The 19,218-nt window shown below is 53.6% G+C and overlaps 5 protein-coding genes across 5 annotated transcripts; 4 read left to right on the top strand and 1 right to left on the bottom strand.

The window, feature by feature from the left end:
- Positions 1-235: 235 nt before the first annotated feature.
- Positions 236-1,264, bottom strand: ASPACDRAFT_111437 (NRDE family protein). The gene has a single exon (XM_020195553.1). It carries the CDS (start codon positions 1,235-1,237, stop codon positions 431-433), a length of 807 nt encoding a protein of 268 aa, XP_020059909.1. The 5' UTR covers positions 1,238-1,264; the 3' UTR covers positions 236-430.
- Positions 1,265-2,757: 1,493 nt separating this feature from the next.
- ASPACDRAFT_75141 (HVA22/TB2/DP1 family protein) lies at positions 2,758-4,016 on the top strand. Its single transcript, XM_020204371.1, has 2 exons — positions 2,758-3,040; positions 3,096-4,016. Exons 1-2 carry the CDS (start codon positions 2,976-2,978, stop codon positions 3,886-3,888), a joined length of 858 nt encoding a protein of 285 aa, XP_020059908.1. The 5' UTR covers positions 2,758-2,975; the 3' UTR covers positions 3,889-4,016.
- Positions 4,017-7,343: 3,327 nt separating this feature from the next.
- Positions 7,344-12,355, top strand: ASPACDRAFT_341 (putative eukaryotic translation initiation factor subunit eIF-4F; the record flags this gene model as incomplete). The annotated part of the gene is made up of 5 exons (XM_020200017.2): positions 7,344-7,961; positions 8,231-11,593; positions 11,646-11,729; positions 11,789-12,159; positions 12,211-12,355. The coding sequence occupies 5 exons, from the start codon at positions 7,344-7,346 to the stop codon at positions 12,353-12,355; spliced, it is 4,581 nt and encodes a 1,526-aa protein (XP_020059907.1).
- Positions 12,356-13,733: 1,378 nt separating this feature from the next.
- On the top strand, positions 13,734-14,872 carry axeA (putative acetyl xylan esterase; the record flags this gene model as incomplete). The annotated part of the gene is made up of 3 exons (XM_020200557.1): positions 13,734-13,947; positions 14,027-14,283; positions 14,420-14,872. 3 exons carry the CDS (start codon positions 13,734-13,736, stop codon positions 14,870-14,872), a joined length of 924 nt encoding a protein of 307 aa, XP_020059906.1.
- Positions 14,873-17,304: 2,432 nt separating this feature from the next.
- On the top strand, positions 17,305-18,610 carry ASPACDRAFT_23116 (glycoside hydrolase family 28 protein; the record flags this gene model as incomplete). Its single annotated transcript, XM_020199170.1, has 3 exons — positions 17,305-17,535; positions 17,631-18,050; positions 18,152-18,610. The coding sequence occupies 3 exons, from the start codon at positions 17,305-17,307 to the stop codon at positions 18,608-18,610; spliced, it is 1,110 nt and encodes a 369-aa protein (XP_020059905.1).
- Between the last annotated feature and the right edge of the window lie 608 nt (positions 18,611-19,218).

Genomic DNA, 19,218 nt, shown 5'->3' with positions numbered 1-19,218 from the left:
CGGAGGGACGGAGTACGGGGGAAAAACTCTCTAGCAGGGTACGTTTGTTGCTTGTTTGTCTCTCCTGACAGGCACGTGCCGAAAGTACACCAGAGTGGGAGATTCGTCTCAATCTCACCGCAAGTCACGGAGTACTGTAACTACTGTACATCAGCCAAATGTTCATCATGCATTTACTCGGATACTCGGGTGGCGCTTCTAGTCGCACTGAATTATTTCTCGAATAGACTACCAGCTGGTGCCTAGTTCATGCCCACTTCGCTTGTCCAGTAGCTTGCAATCAATTGCTATTTTGGCATTCTCGATATTAAGCCATTATACTATTTACAAAAGTCACAGCCATTGAGAGTCGGAGCAAAGACCCATGTACAGGCAAGTACATTGCAATTTACCAAAGACCCCAGTCCCCCAGTCCCCCAGTCCCCTTTTCTCATCGTTGGCCGACATGGAATTCAAACGATCGATCACCTTGACCGATCGGGATGGCAGTGGCATCATTGTCATAAAGCGTACGCTCAAAATAGCGCACTCGTCCGTCTGTACTCACCAGGATCACTGTTTGCTGCTGTGTCCCATATGCCCCCTGCAGGAAGGAGTGGTCTAGAGCATCATGTTGCCCGGAAGAAGCATCCTCCGCCGTTTTACTCTCAACGCAGACTGCAGGCACCTCGTCTTTGCGTTTGACAGACTTCTCGCGAGCTCCCAATACTGGGATAAATATGCTTTGCCTGAAGTACGGGAGGTAGTCTTCCGCGGTGGCATCCTCGGCAAGCTTGGGTAGCGTATTGATACTCAGCATATCGAGCAATCTGTTGACCAGGGCATCCTCGTCTTCCCCCGCCTGCGCGTGCTCAGCAATAGCTTCCTTCATCAGTCTCTCACCCTCAAGGATTTTGGGCCAAGATCGGTCGTCGAAAACTGTATTGCTGAGGCCGAGTGTCTGACCTTTCTCTGTGGCAACCCAGGCGATATGATCCATGGTAGACGAGCGATTGGAGACAATGGCCAGGGGTTCATTGACGTAACCGCACAGAAGACTGAATCCACCGACATTCCTGGCAGACGGGCTTGCAACCATTCCTTGCACAAACTCCTCGGTTGACTGTCGTCGGTCCGGAGCCGATGTCAGCCAGCTGTTAACGATGAGACCTCGACTTCGCGCTCCAGTAGCCTGCTCAGAAGTGTCCTCGCGGTAGTTGGTCAACACAGCTACTTTGCCATCTTTAGTGATTCCCATCCACGTCCCATGTGTTGCTCGCGCTAGATCTCGGCCACCTAAGATGTCGGCTGTTGGTTCTGGCCACCAGTCGGCGGGGGATGTTGGTCGTCGAAGGTATTCCTAGCCGTCGTCAGTCCTAAAGCTCTCCACCAAGTGCATCTGGGGTGGGAATGCTTCGTACATCCCTATTGTCGATTATGATCAATGAATAGGATGGATGGGCAGTTGATAACAGTGCAATACACATTGTTACAGAATTCGATGGTCGGAAAAGAAGCAGGAGCAGGAAAGCGATTCACTTGCGGGGAGCTCGACCACGGATGTCAGGCCAGAAGCTTGGTCACCACTTGTATGAGGGGAAAGTTGGAGCTTGTGGAACAGTCACGCAGTTGAATTGGGGATGGCTACCGGTGTGGGCTGACTCCGCTGGTTGATTCAAGTATCGAGGCAAGCTCTCAATATCGAAAAAGAATCGAAAGACTGGTCGAGTGGTCGGTGAGTGAGGAAAATGAGGCGACTGTTGGGCACTTGAGGTCATCCGACAACAAACACGACCGGCAATTTGGCTCCACCGCCCGACTTCGCTGGCTCCGGCTCCCGCATGCCGCCATATCTTTCTATCGATAAGGGACGAGCCATAAACTGCAGCTCAATTTCTAGCTGGATGCGAACTTGAATTCTCGGATATTGACAGCTTCAACCGGGAGAAAACACTTACGCACCGTCACTCAATGACAATGGTTGTGTAACTGATCCAAACACCCTGATCTCTGACCTAGGAGACAACGGGGATGCACCCTATCAAGCCTAGGTAATGCTCGATAACGTTGTCCTGCGATCCACAATTAGGACGAATCACATACCGCCAATGCAGTACATACCCCATGGTCCCTGGCCATTGTTGTCGGCCTTGCATCTGTCTCCTGGATTTCTCGCTTTCACTAAGACATGGAAAGAGAGAAATTTTGCAGTTTTCCATGCTCATCAACCTATCGAATTGTGATCATCACAGCACAGTCATGACGTCAGCCGGATTGAATCCTCAGGGAGCGGAAAGCGGAAGGGCGATGAGGCAGCAAGGCCCCAAGGCTATAAGGCCAAAACCTGGCCCCGCCCGTGACGGCACGAATGCCTGAGGTGGATGATGTCTTCTATTATTAAGACTCCGACTCCAGAATAGGGCTCGATGGGTCGTACTACCTACTGATCCGGCCCCAAGGCAGCCACGCTTCATCTGGGTTGCCCTCTCGTGCAAAGATTTTTTTGACACTTTTTATCTCTTCCTCTTTCCACCATTCTCCGGGAAGTCTTAAGTCTTATAGCCCTTTCATTTTTCCCTTTCTTTGCTGCGGCCGGCCGCTCTCCTTCGTGCTGCTCATCCGGAGGTCGCGTGAAGCTTCCCCGCCCCGCAATCCGACTGCTGCTCAGCTACCGATAAATCGATCCCCTCACCCCTGAGAGTAACCGCTACAATTCTACCATCGGAAAACTCAATCATTAGAGCGGTCAGACTTTGCAAGTGCGCCAGCCCATCATGTTTGGTATCATTGCAGATTTGTTATCGTAAGTCCTCGTCATTCCCCCACCGCTCCTCCTCTCACTCCGCAGTTCCGGAGATCCCCCTCTCTCCAGATGATGGTAGCTCAGATGCTAACCCTCACATGAAAACAGATCGGTCATCACGATTCTCTTCCCTATCTTTGCCTCGTATAAAGCTCTGCGCTCTTCCGACCCCTCTCAACTGGCACCATGGCTGATGTACTGGGTGGTTTTGTCCGCTGTGCTGATGGCTGAGTCCTGGACAGTCTTTATCCTCGGATGGTTCGTAGCTGGAAATTATAGCTATTTTGGCCTCACGCTGATGGATATGATGCAGGGTGCCATTTTACAGCTGGATCCGCCTCTTTTTCTTCTCCTACCTTGTCCTCCCCCAGACCCAGGGCGCAATTATCTTGTACCAGGAACATGTCGATCCTTTCCTTGCCCACCACGAGCGAGAGATTGAGGAATTCATCGGGCGTAGCCACGAGCGTGCCAAGGCTCTGGGGCTGCATTATTTCTACCAAGCCGTGGATTACGTCCGGGAGAACATCCTCGGCTGGCCGGCTCAGCGTCCGGCGGCTCCTCCTCCCCCGCCCCCAACTGGACCTGCTGCCTACGCGCAGTCGCTTCTCTCGCGATTCAACATCCCCACCGCTCCTGCATCTGGAGGGCCAGCGGCCCCGTCCGCCCCCGCTGCCGCCGGCGCTCAAGATTGGTTCTCCACCATCAGTTCCGCCGTGGCAGCCGTGACCTCGGCCGGCAAGACCCCCGAAGCCCGTGGCGAGGAACTGTCTGCCAGCGGCAATCTGCTGCCCCGTGACATCGCCTCCATGTCCCGCGCCGATAAGGCGCAGTACATCTCCCATCAGCGCGACCTGCTGGAGGTGCTGCGCAGCGCGCTGGCGAAGGAGGAGCGTGAGCTGCACGGCAGCGAGACGGAGACGGACGATCTCGCGTACGGCGGTGCCCCGTTGCATAAGAACCCGAGCGAAAACTCGTTCCACCACGTGGAGCACGAGGACCTCCACAGGAGCTCTCCGGATCTGTCCGGCCGGACGGCCAGCGGTACCTGGTCTTCGGGGTGGTTCAACGGCGAATCGACTGATATGCGCAACCGCCATCATTAAAAGATAGGATCCAGCGAGTGGTCCTTGTTCTTCCTTGATATTTTTTTTCTTTGTTTTTGGGTGTTATGCCGTGCTCTTTCCCTCCTGGAACGGTTCGGGGATATTCAAACAAATAGAATTGAATTCGGTTATCCTTATCAATAGAGCTTCCAGTCCAGGCGTAGGGTTGACTGTCGTCGGAAACAGAGGATAAGACGCGACGACCATGTCACGGGAACTACTGGTGCTTTGTCCTTGTCAGGTGCCCCGGGAAATGCAGCCTTAGTGCCGTAGGCGAGGGGTTCAGTGGGTTCGCCCAGGCTTAGTTGCTCCTTGCCATCCTTCGTGTCACTGCAAACTCATGTCTGATACCAACCGACAACCATGCTCGGTCCCTTTTCTTAGTGTCATGTAGGCATAGGCATCATAATGCCATGTATAATGGAAGGATGGGAAAGCTTATCTTGTGACTACTGCCGCCCCCAACGGGTGCATAGCCGCGGGGTGATTTATTTATTTATCCATGCAAAACTGCTCTGAGGTAAGAGTAGTCAAGGATGCGATGGCCCTCGAATCAGGTCGTCTTTCGATCTCAATTCTCGGGGGCTGGAGGGCGCCCTTCACGACGAATTTCTTGAAGTGCTTTTGTGCTGGTTCTGAGAAGAGATCAGTGGGCGAAAGTCGATCTTTCCTGTGCTGATTCGCCTCAGCTATCTTATTTTATTTTGATCGAACTTTTTTTTTCCCCCTGATTTACTCGGAAGAATGGGACGGTGCAAACCAAGGCGGAAAGAATGCGTGGTTGGGGCTGAAGGTGGGCTGCAGTGCGAAGAATGTTACCTTGTGTTTTCTGGAAGCTCGGTCCACTATACAGTAAATATATATCGGCAGTGTTGAAGAGGTCGACCACGAGTAGTAAACTGGACGTAATCAATGTTGGGAACTTAAATCGCCACATCTCGGCAACATTGTGAAAGATTGCAAACGAAGAAACTTCTGAAGGTATCTAGAGATGAAGGACCTAAGGGAGTATGAGGATTGTCCCAGAGACAGTGCGGAGTTACTACAGGTGCTCAAGCTGAGGACACCCACCCATTGGGGCGATATCTTCAAGGGCTTCGGGTGTTTTGTGGTCCGTGGTCTGCAGGGCATGCAGAACAGCCTCCCCCCTAAGTAAGTAAGGAAGCAAAATCCACGAACAAATAGTCTATGGTAGTGTCGGCCCAACTAAGGCGTCGCGTCGGCTGGCCGATGTCAAGTTCAGACGTGGCCGATCAGATCAAACAGATGCAAATGCATTATTTTCTGGGGGGGTTGGTGATCGTCCAGCTAGCGAGGGTCGAATCAGCTGCTCGGGATTATGGGGACTATAAATAAATTTGCGGTGTCAATTGGGGAGAATCGTCTACGATGGATGAGGACCTGACTTGGGAGTCAGAGTCGGTCTGTGGTTTTGTCTACGGTGTGGCAGAGATGAGGAGAAATATGTTGATGGGCTACAGAGCGAGGGATGTGTGCGTTGTGTGTGTATGTGTGTGGATGTGGATGTGTCTTCGATCTTTCTATCTACTGCGGCGGCGCCCTGGAATGCTCGGATCGTTTTTAACGTGGTGATGGTTTGTTGACCGGGCGATCGGAATTGCATTATTGGTTTGGATGATCGGACCTCTCTCTTTCTTTTGTTGCTGGCTGCTGCCCTGCAGTACTCGGTGAGATTCGGGTTCTTGCTTTTGGTATATGTGTGTGTGTGGGTGGGGGGGGATTATTGTAGGGGTAGTCATCGAAGTCTTCTTTTCAGCAGAAAATAGATCAAGCCAAGGCTTGAGAATCATAGCATGAATAACGAGGTAACACAACAATAAGCAGACAAGCACACTACCAGGTCAAAGGAAGGCGAAGAGGATGAATGATGAGGTTGGTTAGATACGGTATCATCATGTGAAGGTGCTGGTTTGGTAGCGGTAATGTGTGGCAAACGAGCGGGTGTAATCAATCATAACGTATCTTGGCCTCAGGTGTCAATTCTCATGACGATGATTTCATGGTCGCCCAAACGTCATGCGCCAGGAGGCCAAAAAACCGATTTGTGGGAATGATGTTACCAAACAGGCAAAGCAGTTGCCGCACGAAACGAGGCCACTGGACAGGCTAAACGCCTGACATGACTCATTGCTATATAAGCTGATGATGATTATGATGATGTTGCTGGATGCTCAGAGATCTGAATGGTCAGCTCCCGGGATAGTAACTACTTAGTAGATACCCTGACTCTATGGCCAGGCCGCTAGGATGATAGCGACTTTGAATGGAATGGAGCAAGGCAGCGCGCTGTCTGGTCTGAAAACCGACGATTCAAAACCACCAATAATGACACTGGCCCAGCTACCTTTCCTACTAGTTCAAGGTTAGTTCTCAACAGCCACCTTGGCTCGGTGTGTTTGCCGCTTCCACCCGACAATGGCGGATCTTCCGCAGTGGTCAATGACTGGAGATGTCAAGAAAAGCTAGCTGTGCGCAGTCTCATCTGCTGGGGAAAAGAGTCACCAGGAAATCTTTCCTACCGCCAGATGGGGCAGAATGACCTGCCACAAGCCTTGGAACTGATCTGTTGAGTCTGAAATGGGTCTAATCGATCAATTTGAATACTTTCTGTTGTGTATGTGTGTATGTGCGTGTGTGATAGCGATAGAACGGAGAAGAGCAGCTTTCTAAAGCCGGGAACAATGTTTGGTGTGGATCGGTCGGATACAAAGAACAATACGGTATGGTCACACCTGATACCAACCACAACCCAGCCCAGCCTCAACCCAGCAAAAATTGTGAAAACCACTGTGCAGAAAAAAAATCATCCACCACCACCACCCAATTTTATCCACGCCAAAAAGGCGAAAATAAAAAAAAGAAGAAAGATCGAGAGTGTAAGAGAGTTGAGCAGTAAAGAACAATAGGGTCAAAAAGGTTGATATTATTTCTATCTCTCCTTCAAATCATCTTTCTCTTTTTTCTTTCCCCTTTTCTTCTACCCCAGACTTATCGTCGTTGACCACGACGTGATTAATTTCCTTGTTCCGTGGTCTTCGTTTTTTTTCTCTCTTCCTTCCCTTCCTCTTTTCGTCGTCCTTCCCTGACACGAAAAAAACACCACTCCCCTCCCCTCCCCTCTACCACTACCCTTCTCTCACACCCACCTCCTCCTCCCCCCTCCTCTCCCATTTTGTGTGAGGACTTTTTTTTTGTGGATGTTGTGGTTCTAGAGCGTGTACCTTGTTTGTTGTAACACGCCCTTTGACACTTCCCTCTCCCATCTTTCCCCTCTCTTCAATTTTTCTTATTGAAGATTTCTCATCCTCTCCTCTCTACTGTTGCAGGTCCCTCTTCTCCTCCCGAACGGACTTGCTTCTCGAACGACGTCAAGTCAATCGTCAACTCAAAACTAAAAAGCGCTTGAATCCTTTTTACCTCGCATTACCTGTCTAATGAGCTCGATCCCTCCCAAGTCAGGCCTCCAACCTCAAGGACAGAGCACCTCGACCCAGGCCGCCTCCTCTCCCGCACAATCTGCCTCGCCGTCGACGGCGCCTCGTTCCTACGCCAGCGCCACCAAGAAGTCCGCGACGGACTCGACCGCCGCTCCCGTCACTGTGGGCGGCTCGTCGCAACATGGGAAGTCGACCTCAGCATCTCCTGTGAGCGGCAAACCCATGCAGCAATCCCAAACCCCCGGCGTCACCATCGTCAATGGCGCCCCGGCTCCTCAAAGCGATCATTCCCGCAAGCCTTCGGTGACCATCACCTCTGCTGGCACCTCCGGATATATTCCCAACGGCGGCCAGACCGGTCGTCCCAACAGTCTGCAGTTCGGCTTCGCCAACCAGCAGTCCTCGCCTAGCATGGGCAATCCCGCGTCTTTGGCTACTCAGCCTCAGGCCGGTCTTGGTGTCACTCCGCCCGCCAACCCCCGTGTGACTTCCCCCCAGACTTCGCCTTCCCCTATCCCTCAACCCGCTTCCAGCGGTGGCCGGCCACCGCCGTCGACCTACCAGGCGCAGGGTAACGTTCCCAACTTTGGCAGCTTTGGCGATGCTGGCGATAGCGTAAGTGGACCCCTTCTATTTGTTGCACAGTTTGCCCGGATCGCACTATGTGATTTTGCCCTACATTATCTACGAAGAATCCCTTGGGTGTCCAACTCCATGGGGCAAAGCCAAGAAGGAGGCGGCAAAATACTGTAGGGCGATTCAGAGGGAGATGGATGGGAAGCAAAATTTTTTGCAAGGGCGCGCACGTTTCCTGTCTTGGCATACCTCGATCTACCCACACCTGAGATATGCTGGTATTAATCTTTGTCTTGCGCTAGCAACAGATGCGCGCGGCTCCACAGGCACCCCTTGGCCCCGGTCCTCAGTCGACCCACCTCCGTCGCGAATCTTCCCAATCGACTCACAGCGATATGAGCAGTCACATGGGTAGTGTTCCCGGCCGTGGCGGTTACCCCCATCAGGGCGGTCGCGGCCGTGGTTATTCTCAGTCGAGCTATCAGGGTCAAGTTCCTTACTCTCCAGGTCCCAACTTCCGCACCACTCCCAACCAGGCCCGCGGCGCTCCCAACATGGGCCCTCAGTTCCACGCCCCCAACCAAGGTCGCCCCCTCGCACCTTTCCCCAACTCTCCTCACCAAGCGAGCCGCAGCCCCGCCCTTGCAAACGCGCATCCTGCGACTCCCCAGATGAACCAGGTTCCCATGGCACACGCGCAGATGCCCCCGCAGGCGTACGGTTATGGACAACCGATGGGACCCCAAACTGTGAGACCTCCCCATAATAAACCCTTCCGACGTGGATATGGAACCCGAAGAAAAGGATCATACCGCCGACCATCACTTTCACCCATCTACGCTGCAACTGCTAAAGCCCCCCTTCCACCAATCCCACCCATCAATTTAGCGCCAGAAAGCGGGAATTTTGAGCAATATCTAACGTTGATGAAAACCAACCAGGCCTACCCCGGCTACGACCCCGCTGCTTACGGCTACTACCCCCAAGGCTACATGGGTGGTGTCCAGTATATGACTCCCCCGTCCCCGCAACCACGCCCCGGAATGCCGTTCAACCCCCAGGCTCCGTACATGCAGAACCAGTACCCTGTTCAGCCTCCCGCCCAAGCCACCTCCCTCTCTCGTACGCCCTCGCAGATGTCTAATGACCGCCCTGGATCTAGCCTTGGCCAGGGCCAGCCCCCTGCTGGTCCTCCCGGCCCTGGCCATGCTCACACCGGAAGCCGCACGTCGAACAGCCCCGCTCCCGCAAAGACGCCGTTCGTCATTCCTGCCAAGAAGAGCCCGATCATCATCAAGGATCCCGGTAGCGGCGTGGTAAAGACGTTTGAAAAGGCTCCTGCCTCCCCAGCTCGTATCACCCCGTCCCCTGTTAAGATTGCGACTCCCACTTCGACTCCTCCCCCTCGCACCGGCAGCAGCGCCGACCACACTCGCACCGAGTCCAAGTCTACTAAGACGGACGAGGAGAAGAAGAAGGAGTTGAAGGACGCTGTCCGCCAGAAGATCGAACAGGAAGAGGCTGAGCAGCGCCGCAAGGCCGAGGAGGAGGCCGCCGCTGCCCAGCGCAAGAAGGACGAGGAGGAGGCCGCCGCTGCCCAGCGCAAGAAGGATGAGGAGGAGGCTGCTCGCCAACAGGAGGAAGAAGAGGCCGCTCGTAAGCAGCAGGAGGAGGAAGAGGCTGCCAAGAAGGCTGCTGATGAGGAGGCCGCCCGCAAGAAGCTTGAGGAGTTGAGCTTGAAGGACAAGCCAGAGGAGACCAAGGCGGAAGAGCCCGTTAAGCCTGCTGAGTCCGCTCCTGCTCCCGCGCCCGCTCCTGCTGATGACGATGACATCGACTACGATGCCATTGAGCGCGAGATGGCCGAAATCGAGGCCAAGGAGCGCGAGGCTGAGGCTGCCTACTACGCCAAGAAGCAAGCCGAGAAGGAGGCGAAGGAGCGCAAGGAGAAGGAGGAGCGCGAGGCGTGGGAAGCCAACATGAAGCAGGCTGAGCGTGAGGCCGAGGCTCTTGAGGAAGCCAAGGCCAAGAACCGTGAAGCCGGCGCTGTCACCGACGAGGATCAAAAGAAGAAGGACCTTTTCGCCTCGTTGAAGAAGGGTGGTTTCTCTGCAACCGAGACTAGCACCGAGAGCGGCACCGCTACGCCCGCCTCTGATATGGGTCCTCCTGCCAGGCCCGCCAGTGCTCTCAAGCAGAAGCCTGCTGCTCTCAAGCTGGAGACCAGCAAGGCGGTTGAGCCTCCTCAGCCCAGCGCTGCCATGAAGTCCCTGCACTCGGCTCGCCTGATCGATGATCTCAGCAAGATCACTTACCCCGAGTCCATTGCTTCTCCCAACCCGGCCCTGAATGCCAACGCTCCTACCGATCGCAAGTTCCACTACAACAAGGAGTTCTTGCTTCAGTTCCAGAATGTGTTCAAGGAGAAGCCCTCGATTGATTGGGACTTGCGCGTGCGTGAGACCGTCGGTGACAGTGACTCGTCACGTCCCCAGTCGGCCCGCACCCCGATGGCCAGCGGCCGACAGAGCTCTCGCCCCGGCATCGGTCAGGGCTTCCCCGGAATGGGCAATTTCGGCCAGCCCGGCAACCGCAACAGCCTGCCCCCAGGCACTACTTCCGAGCAGCGCTTTGCTATGTCTCGCCAAGCCTCCGCTGTTGGCAATCCCTTCGGCTCCTTTGGTCGCGGTCTGAGCGTTGGTGGCGCCATTGGGCGCACCAACTCTAGCCCTATGCACCCTGGCATGCCCTCGCCTCGCCCCGGCTCTGGCCGCTCCGGTACTCGCAACAGCAGCAAGCGCGACAAGCAGCATGCCAAGAAGGAGGAGGACATGGCCAAGTCCATGCCTCTCACCGCTGGCAAGGAGGTCGAGGCCCTCCAGGTCTCCACCACTGGATGGAAGCCCCGCAGTGTCGGTCAGACTACCACTGCTGGTCCTACTCCTGCTGGCTCGACTCACATGCCTCCTGATGTGGTGCAGCGTAAGGTGAAGGCTGCCTTGAACAAGATGACGCCCGAGAACTTCGACCGTATCTCTGGACAGATCTTGGAGATTGTCTCCCAATCCAAGGACGAATCGGATGGACGCACCCTGCGCCAGGTCATCCAGCTTACTTTCGAGAAGGCTACTGACGAGGCCCACTGGGCTTCCATCTACGCCAAGTTCTGCAAGAGTATGCTGGAGAGCATGAGCCCCGAGATCAAGGACGAGAACATCCACGACAAGAACGGCAACGTCGTCGCTGGTGGCAGTCTGTTCCGCAAGTACCTCCTCAACCGTTGTCAAGAGGAGTTCGAGCGTGGTTGGAAGGTCAACCTGCCTCCTAAGCCCGAGGGCCAGACGGAGGAAGCTGCTATGATGTCTGATGAGTACTATAAGGCCGCTGCTGCCAAGCGTCGTGGTCTTGGTCTCGTCAAGTTCATTGGTGAGCTGTACAAGCTGGGCATGTTGACTGAACGTATCATGCACGAGTGTGTGAAGAAGCTTGTCGATTATGAGGGTATGCCCGATGAGGCCGAGGTTGAGAGTTTGACCAGCCTCCTGCGCACCATCGGTGCTAGCCTCGATGCCTCGGAGCGTGGACACGCGATGATGGATGCTTACTTCCACCGCATCAGCCTTATGATGCAGACTCCTGACTTGCCCAGCAGATTGCGCTTCATGTTGATGGTACGTTGACGAGTGCCTGCTATTGTTACAGCTTGACTAACTTCCATGCTAGGATATCATCGACCTGCGTAATGCCCGCTGGCACTCCAAGGATGCCGATAAGGGACCCAAAACTATCCAGCAGATCCGTGAAGAGGTGAGTCCTACAGCCCCTCCATTTTTTTTCTCTCAAACTCCAGCTAATTATCCCACTAGGCTGCTCGCGCACAACAAGAGGCCGAGATGGAGCGTCTTCGCCAGCAGGCCAACCGCGGCAGCCGCCCGGGACTGGGTCGTGGTGATGCCCGCAGCTACAGCAACTACGGCAACCAAGCTCCTCCCCAGGACTTTGCCTCGAGCAAGGTCGGCAGTGACGATCTCCGCCGTCTGCGGACGACCCGCAACACCAACCAGCCGATGTCTTTCGGACCCTCTAGCATGCTGGGATCTCGCAGCAACAGCGGACGGAAGAACCTTGGCCCTGGTGGCAACCTGGTTCGTGGTAGTGATGATAGTGCTGCTAGCAGCCGGACCGGCACTCCCCCTGTCGGCAAGAAGGAGGAAGTTACTTCGATTAACGCTTTCAGGTGAGTGGTCATTTAGAATTATTGGCTAGTTGATACTAACGAAGTGTGCAGTGCTTTGGCTGCCTTGGAAGACCGGGACAACATGGCCACCTCCCCGCCATCGAACCCTACCTCCCCTCTGCTGACCAAGTCGCAACCCGCGGTTGAGCGCCGACCCTCCAAGACTCCCTCTACTGCCGGCGAGGAAGCCTCATAGATATCCCTTGCAATGACAATACAAAAATGATTTCGTTCTTCTGGAAAGATTTCTTTGTTTACTGTTCCGCTTTTGACACTTCGTCACGACATGTCTGTGATCTGTTATGAACATTCATCCTAATCTTCTCGTCCATGATTTTTCTTTTCGCCAGCAAGATCGGTCGCTCATCTAACTTCCATCTGAAAGATAGAGTGGGGGGCTTGTCGACATTCCCTTGTACAGATGATGATATGAACCGTGGACCCAGCATCAATGGAAGAAGTGAGGTGGGGAGACGGGTTCTCATGAAACGAATCTAGGGAGATTGGTTGGTTTCGCTGGAGGGTTTGAAGAGCCTTTCTCTTTGTTTTTGCATTCATACGTCTTTTTTCTTTTCCTTTTTCTTATTTTTCCAATACCCGGAGAGCTTTGACGATGTCCTTCCCTTGCTACGGATGTTTCTACCAGGGCGGGAAACTTGCAGGCTAGCCACGACGTCGATTGCCTATGTCATAAGAGAAGAGAGAGCTAGGTGTCGTATGGACTCTTTTCTTTTTCGATTTGTGTCTGCATTGCATTTACTGGCATGTGGCCGTGCCTGTTGTTTTTCGATTAGACAAAATCTGTTAGAAAAAGTTTCTGCTTTGATTCTAAATGTGATAATCGTATGATTATGATTGTGTATTCGGTGTGCTTGTTCGGTATGTCATCGGAGGGTGTTTCCTCAGTATTATTACTCAGTATCATTTCTAAGAGTTTTTTATTTGATTGAGATTCATAAGGTATCTAAAAGGTCCCGATTGAATTCTATTTGATGTATTGTGATTGAGCGGCGAGGAAAACCGATGTGATCACTTGAGTTGAGCCTGTTTGGAAACCCCCCTCACCGGCTGTAAAGCCGATTTCTGGGGTATACTTCAGCCATGCAGCCTGTAATCTTCAGCCCTCCACCAAAATGTCAACCACGACACCTCTACCAACGTGGGGTTATCCGGATAATCCTTCCTACCAACTTTGCCAATTCGGCTGAAACCCGGCTATTCAACAACATCACGGTGCGTTCCTGAAACGCCAAATGATTTCGTGTCAGACTCTAACGCCTTCCGTTACGGGGCCCAGCCCGGGAATGTCGATCTCTAGCCCTCACCTGCTGTCTATCCCTGACAATTCATGGCTCTTCCAATTCACGGAGACATCCCCCGCCTCCTCCGATCGACTTGGCCTACAGAGGCAGAAATGGAGTTTGTCGCGGATCGATTTCAGGTTGATTGTGTACAAGGTCTGGATTTAGCCGTGAAAGGCTTATATATACACACACCTTCAGAGATGCAGAGAACGACCACCCACCTCTTCACCATTATCTCCTTGCATCGAGACCAAGTTATAACGTTGAATGATGCTTTGCCTCTCACTTCTGCTCACCTGCGTGCTGTGCGCACTGTCATGCAGGGCCGGTGTTTTAGGGAACCGGGACTCGGTAGTCTACCCTCGAGCCGGCTCCCTACAGCAGGTGACCAACTTCGGTAGCAACCCTACCAACGTGGGCATGTACATCTACGTGCCCACGAATCTAGCCACCAAGCCCGGCATCATTGTTGCCATCCATTACTGTCTGTGCCTTCCTCCGTTTTGTCTCAGTCCCCGTCCCCACCCTTTTCCAGACGGCAAGCCTAACTTCAGGGGCATTAGGCACCGGCACGGCATCCGCGTACTACAGCGGCTCGCCCTACGCGACCCTGGCCGAGCAATACGGCTTCATCGTCATCTACCCGCAGAGCCCGTACTCGGGCACCTGCTGGGACGTCAGCTCGCCGGCGACCCTCACCCACAACGGCGGGGGCAACAGCAACTCCATCGCCAACATGGTCATTTGGACGATCGCGAAGTACAACGCGGACACCAGCAAGGTGTTTGTGACGGGGTCGAGTTCCGGCGCCATGATGACGGTATGTCTTTGCCTCAATATCCCATACACAAACTCCGTGTTATCCCCCCCTCCTCCTCCTCCTCCTCCTCCTCCTCCTCCTCCTCCCCCCGCCACCCACCGCAAGACCAACACTAATGATAATGACGATGATAAAGAACGTAATGGCAGCCACCTACCCCAACCTCTTCGCCGCCGCAACAGTCTACTCCGGCGTGCCCGCCGGCTGCTTCTACAGCGCCACTCACCAAGTCGACGCGTGGAACAGCACCTGCGCCCTGGGCGAGTCGATCACCACCCCGGCGCACTGGGCCAGCATCGCCGAGGCCATGGACCCCGGGTACGCCGGTGCCCGCCCCCGCATGCAGATCTACCACGGCAGCGTCGACACCACCCTCTACCCGCAGAACTACTACGAGACCGTCAAGCAGTGGGCTGGTGTGTGGGGGTATAACTACGATGCGCCCCAGGCGACGGAGGCGAGTGTCCCCGAGGCGAATTATGAGACGACGGTGTGGGGACCGGGGTTGCAGGGGATCTTTGCTACTGGGGTGGGCCATACGGTGCCGATTCATGGGGAGAGGGATATGGTGTGGTTTGGGTTTGCTTGATTTTTCTTGGTGTTTGGCTTTTAGGTGGTTGGGATATTGGTGTAGGTTTGGTGGGTGGGAATATTTGCGCTGCTTGAAGACGAAGGAGGGTTTGATGCTTTGATGGTTGTGTGCTGATTGAGCCTTGGAATGAGGAAGCAAATCTGGGTGTTGTTGTGCTAGCGGCAAAAATGTTCTTGAATATATAGTTGTTCTGCTAGAGCGTAAGCATATAACTGTTTCTACCAAGAGAAAGGAAAAGAGAAGACGTTGCTTGGGAGGAAGGGAAGTATGAAGAGCAGGGAAAGTAGGGAAAGCAGTAAGGTAACAAGTGTAGTATGATGTGTTTATATACCCCCAAATCCCGGAGTTGCCATTGTCCATTGTGCTTGGAAAGTTCCCAAGACCTCCTATCGTTAATCGTAAACAATTCTAGAACTTCCCTAGCACTCAACTGTCTGCCCGCAATCGACCTGAAACTCAACCAGCCCGAAATAGTAATGTGTCGGGGGTAGGACCCCTTAATGCCGAGTGCTGACTGGTTCGTAGGGCCGATGTTCGGAGATACTAGTGCTGGTTTTGGGTGGCGTGTGGGGAATGTGGTACGTATACCCGGCCGTTTATGCTACAACTGCTTCACCCTTACCCAGTTTCGCAATCATGCCTGCTACGTAGAAGTCATTCTTCTTCAAGCCTGGAGGAGCTTGTGGCGTGTTTTACCTAGATTCCTGTTCGCTGGATGGTTAGCATGCGTTGATGACCATCAGAACAGCCGACGTTAAGCCGAAAGTGATCCACGCATCTGGCGTGCTTGGATAAATCCCTGCATCACATTACCCTCTGTATTGAGTAGGTATAACTGAGTTTTTATTATTTTCAATCAGATTCGAAACTCTCTCAGTGGAGAGGGTTATCTTTGAGACAAGATCAACGGTGGAGAGACCAACGAGCCAACGTGATTGGGGCAGAGCACAATCAAGCAATCTCCAAGCTTTGCGTGGGGTCAGGAATGGGAGGGAGCTTTCTCTGGGCATGAAGTTGATATCCCTCGAACCGGTCTACCACTTAGCGAGTACCTTGGTACTGAGTGAATTGTTCCGATGAAGCCGTGATGGCCGTTTGATTGATTCATCTCGCAGTGGAATGTTCGGTGACTTGATACTATACGGCCACGGCACCCAGGTAATTTGCTGGCTTGTATGCATAAGAAGCAGTATTATATCTCTCGACGCGTCTGCTCGAACTCGTCGATTTGGTATCGATTGCGGACCTCGAGACGAGAGCATCTGTGGTCTGGCCGGCAAGCCGGGATGGGTCGAGAGCCACCGTTTTCCCCTGCACCGTTCCTGCATTATTTCCAGGGTCCTAACTTTAACTGGAAATTTCATCATGAAAGGGCTGCAGCTGACCTGTCATTGGACCGGGGGTGTGGGAAAATCAGCCAGGAGTTCTCCAGCGGCAAGTCAAATGAATCCCGATGGGTCAGGATGGTGCTCCCTATGACAGCTCTCATTGGCGTGCCTTTCTTCAAGGCGCGAGTAAATTGCTCCCTGTTGACAAATGCCGAACGAAATGAAATCGATATTGCTTTCGCTACGGGTGGCTCTTGAGAATATTGATCAGTGGAGAAATCAGACCTCGTAATCGGCATGGATCAGCGGAGCTATTCGTCCTCGGGGGTCTAAATTGCCGACATCAATCTATCATTGCTATAGGAAGTTTCGAACGGATTGTGTAGGACTTGTCTAGCCTCCGTTGCCGAGGCTCGCTTTGGAAGAGGGTCCTGCGACGGAAATTGCTGGGATGTTTCGTGATTGCTTCGCCAAAAGCTTCGATGAGGAAAAGCACCTTCCCCTGATTGTTTTCCAGTGCGGTGGGTCGAACGGGAAGTACAGAACTCTGGTCGGTTTCCGGTGCTTCGCTTGTGGCTGCCGGATCATCATAGTCATCTCTCTCCCGTCATGAACACGCGAGGATCAGTGACTAGTGGCTTTCCTTTCCCCCTCTCTCTCTCTCTCCCGTCAACCGGCAACATTTGCATAGCTGACACGGTTTCCTTCAGATCAGAAGTAGTCGGATCGAGTGGCTGCATTTGATGAAGCTGACGCATAGGGATGGCCGATGCCCCCACGACTAAAAGCCAAGTTCGATTAAGAAAATGCCGCGTTGGCCCACTCGACTTAGCGTTCTGAGTTGGGACTAGCCCGTTACAGATTGATAGCCCTCGCCGGGTTGCACTTGGGGAACCTTCAGGGACGAAATGGATAACCTCAGAAAGAAGTTCTTGCAACTTATAAAAGGGCTCCGTCGCCCTGCTGTCTCGGCTGTTTTCTTCATCCAAGCCAATCATTCCTTCATTCTTCTCTTTGTCACTCTCTCGTTATCTCCGTTCTGTAGATCAGAACAGTCTCTCTTTGAACTTACTCTGTTGATCAGATAAGAATCGTCTCACCATGCCTTCCATCCAGTCTTCCCTGCTTTGCGTTGCCACCCTGGCCACTGCCTTGGTGTCTGCTGCCCCTGCCACCCGTGCCTCGGACTTTGCCAAGCGCTCCACCTGCACCTTCACCTCGGCTGCTCAGGCCTCCGAGAGTAAGACTTCCTGCACGGACATCGTTCTCAAGGACATCACCGTCCCTGCTGGTGAGACTCTCAACCTCAAGGACCTGAAGAGCGGTACCACCGTAAGTTCCTGCCTCAACCCCAGTACCCCTCGATTGCACACCTTCCAGTATGCTTCCCATCGAACCGCATACTGACAAATCCATGTCCAATCCAGGTCACCTTCGAGGGCACCACTACCTGGGAGTACGAGGAGTGGGATGGACCCCTCCTGTACATCTCCGGCAAGGACATCACCGTCACCCAGTCTTCCGGAGCGGTCCTCAACGGCAACGGTGCCAAGTGGTGGGACGGCGAAGGCACCAACGGCGGCAAGACCAAGCCCAAGTTCTTCTACGCCCACTCCCTGGACAACTCGGTTATCAAGGGCCTGCAGATCAAGAACACCCCCGTCCAGGCCATCTCCATCGAGTCGGACTACCTTACCATTGAGGACGTGACCATCGACAACAGCGACGGTGACGACAACGGCGGCCACAACACTGACGGTTTCGACATCAGCGAGAGTACCTACATCACCATCACCGGTGCCACCGTCAAGAACCAGGACGACTGTGTCGCTATTAACTCGGGCGAGGTATGTGCTTCCCACAGATGGCGTTGGAAAGAGGATCTCAAGCCACAACGGACTCCGACCAATCCAATTGACCGCTGATACTAATCCTTTTCTCTCCGCAGAACATCTACTTCTCCGGCGGTACTTGCTCCGGCGGCCACGGTCTCTCCATCGGCTCCGTCGGCGGCCGCGACGACAACACCGTCAAGAACGTCACCTTCATCGACTCGACCGTCACCGACTCCGAGAACGGTGTCCGCATCAAGACCGTCTACGACGCCACCGGTGAGGTCGAGGACATCACCTTCTCCAACATCAAGATCTCCGACATCACCGACTATGGTATCGTCATCGAGCAGGACTACGAGAACGGCAGCCCCACCGGTACCCCCACCAACGGCGTCACGATCTCCGGCGTCAAGATGGAGAAGGTTACCGGTAGCGTTGAGAGCGATGCCACCGAGATCTACATCCTCTGCGGTGACGGCAGCTGCACTGACTTCACCTGGAGCGGCGTTGATGTCACCGGTGGAAAGACCAGCAGCAAGTGCGAGAACTTGCCCTCCGGTGTGTCTTGCTAGATTTGATGCGACGACAGTGGAAGGATCGTGGGTTCAGAGACGGGCTGGCCGGAAAGAGTTGTTTTAATCTTCTTCTTATCTATAATTTCTAAAACAGTCGGCTGTATTAGGGTGGTTTACCTTGGTTCAGGTCCGCAATACATATCTTGTCTTGGATGATGCTGGTGTTTGCAATACTATTTCGCTCATCGGGCTTAATCTTGCTAGGCTCGTGGAGTAGATAATCATCAACCTACACAGCTCAAGTAGGTCAAATGATAGTTGTCGAAGGGATTATGAATTTCTGCCTCAGGCAACAGCACCCACCCCTCTTTCTGAAGATTGAAGGAGGTCTCCCGACTGCAACCTCACTTTATAACCTGAGAGCCTGATGCTCGAGTGGGAAGCCACACAACCAATTCCTTGGTCGCACCTACACCTGACAGGTCTGAAAATGGCGCAGACACGCATATGCCACCGACTTTCTCACCGATTCGGCCCCTGGTTCCTGCAACAGCTACACCAGCCCTGGAACCCCAAGCAAGTTTTGTCTACAGTTCGAGGAATGACTTCCGGCCAATTGTGAGACACTGATCCAGTTTCTTCACGCTGAAGAAGAAACCCAAAGA

This window comes from Aspergillus aculeatus (genome assembly GCF_001890905.1).
Source record: "Aspergillus aculeatus ATCC 16872 unplaced genomic scaffold ASPACscaffold_2, whole genome shotgun sequence".
In the NCBI taxonomy this organism is placed as follows: domain Eukaryota; kingdom Fungi; phylum Ascomycota; class Eurotiomycetes; order Eurotiales; family Aspergillaceae; genus Aspergillus; species Aspergillus aculeatus.
Note: the sequence above shows the minus strand (reverse complement) of the source record. Positions and strands in the feature narration are given on the sequence as shown.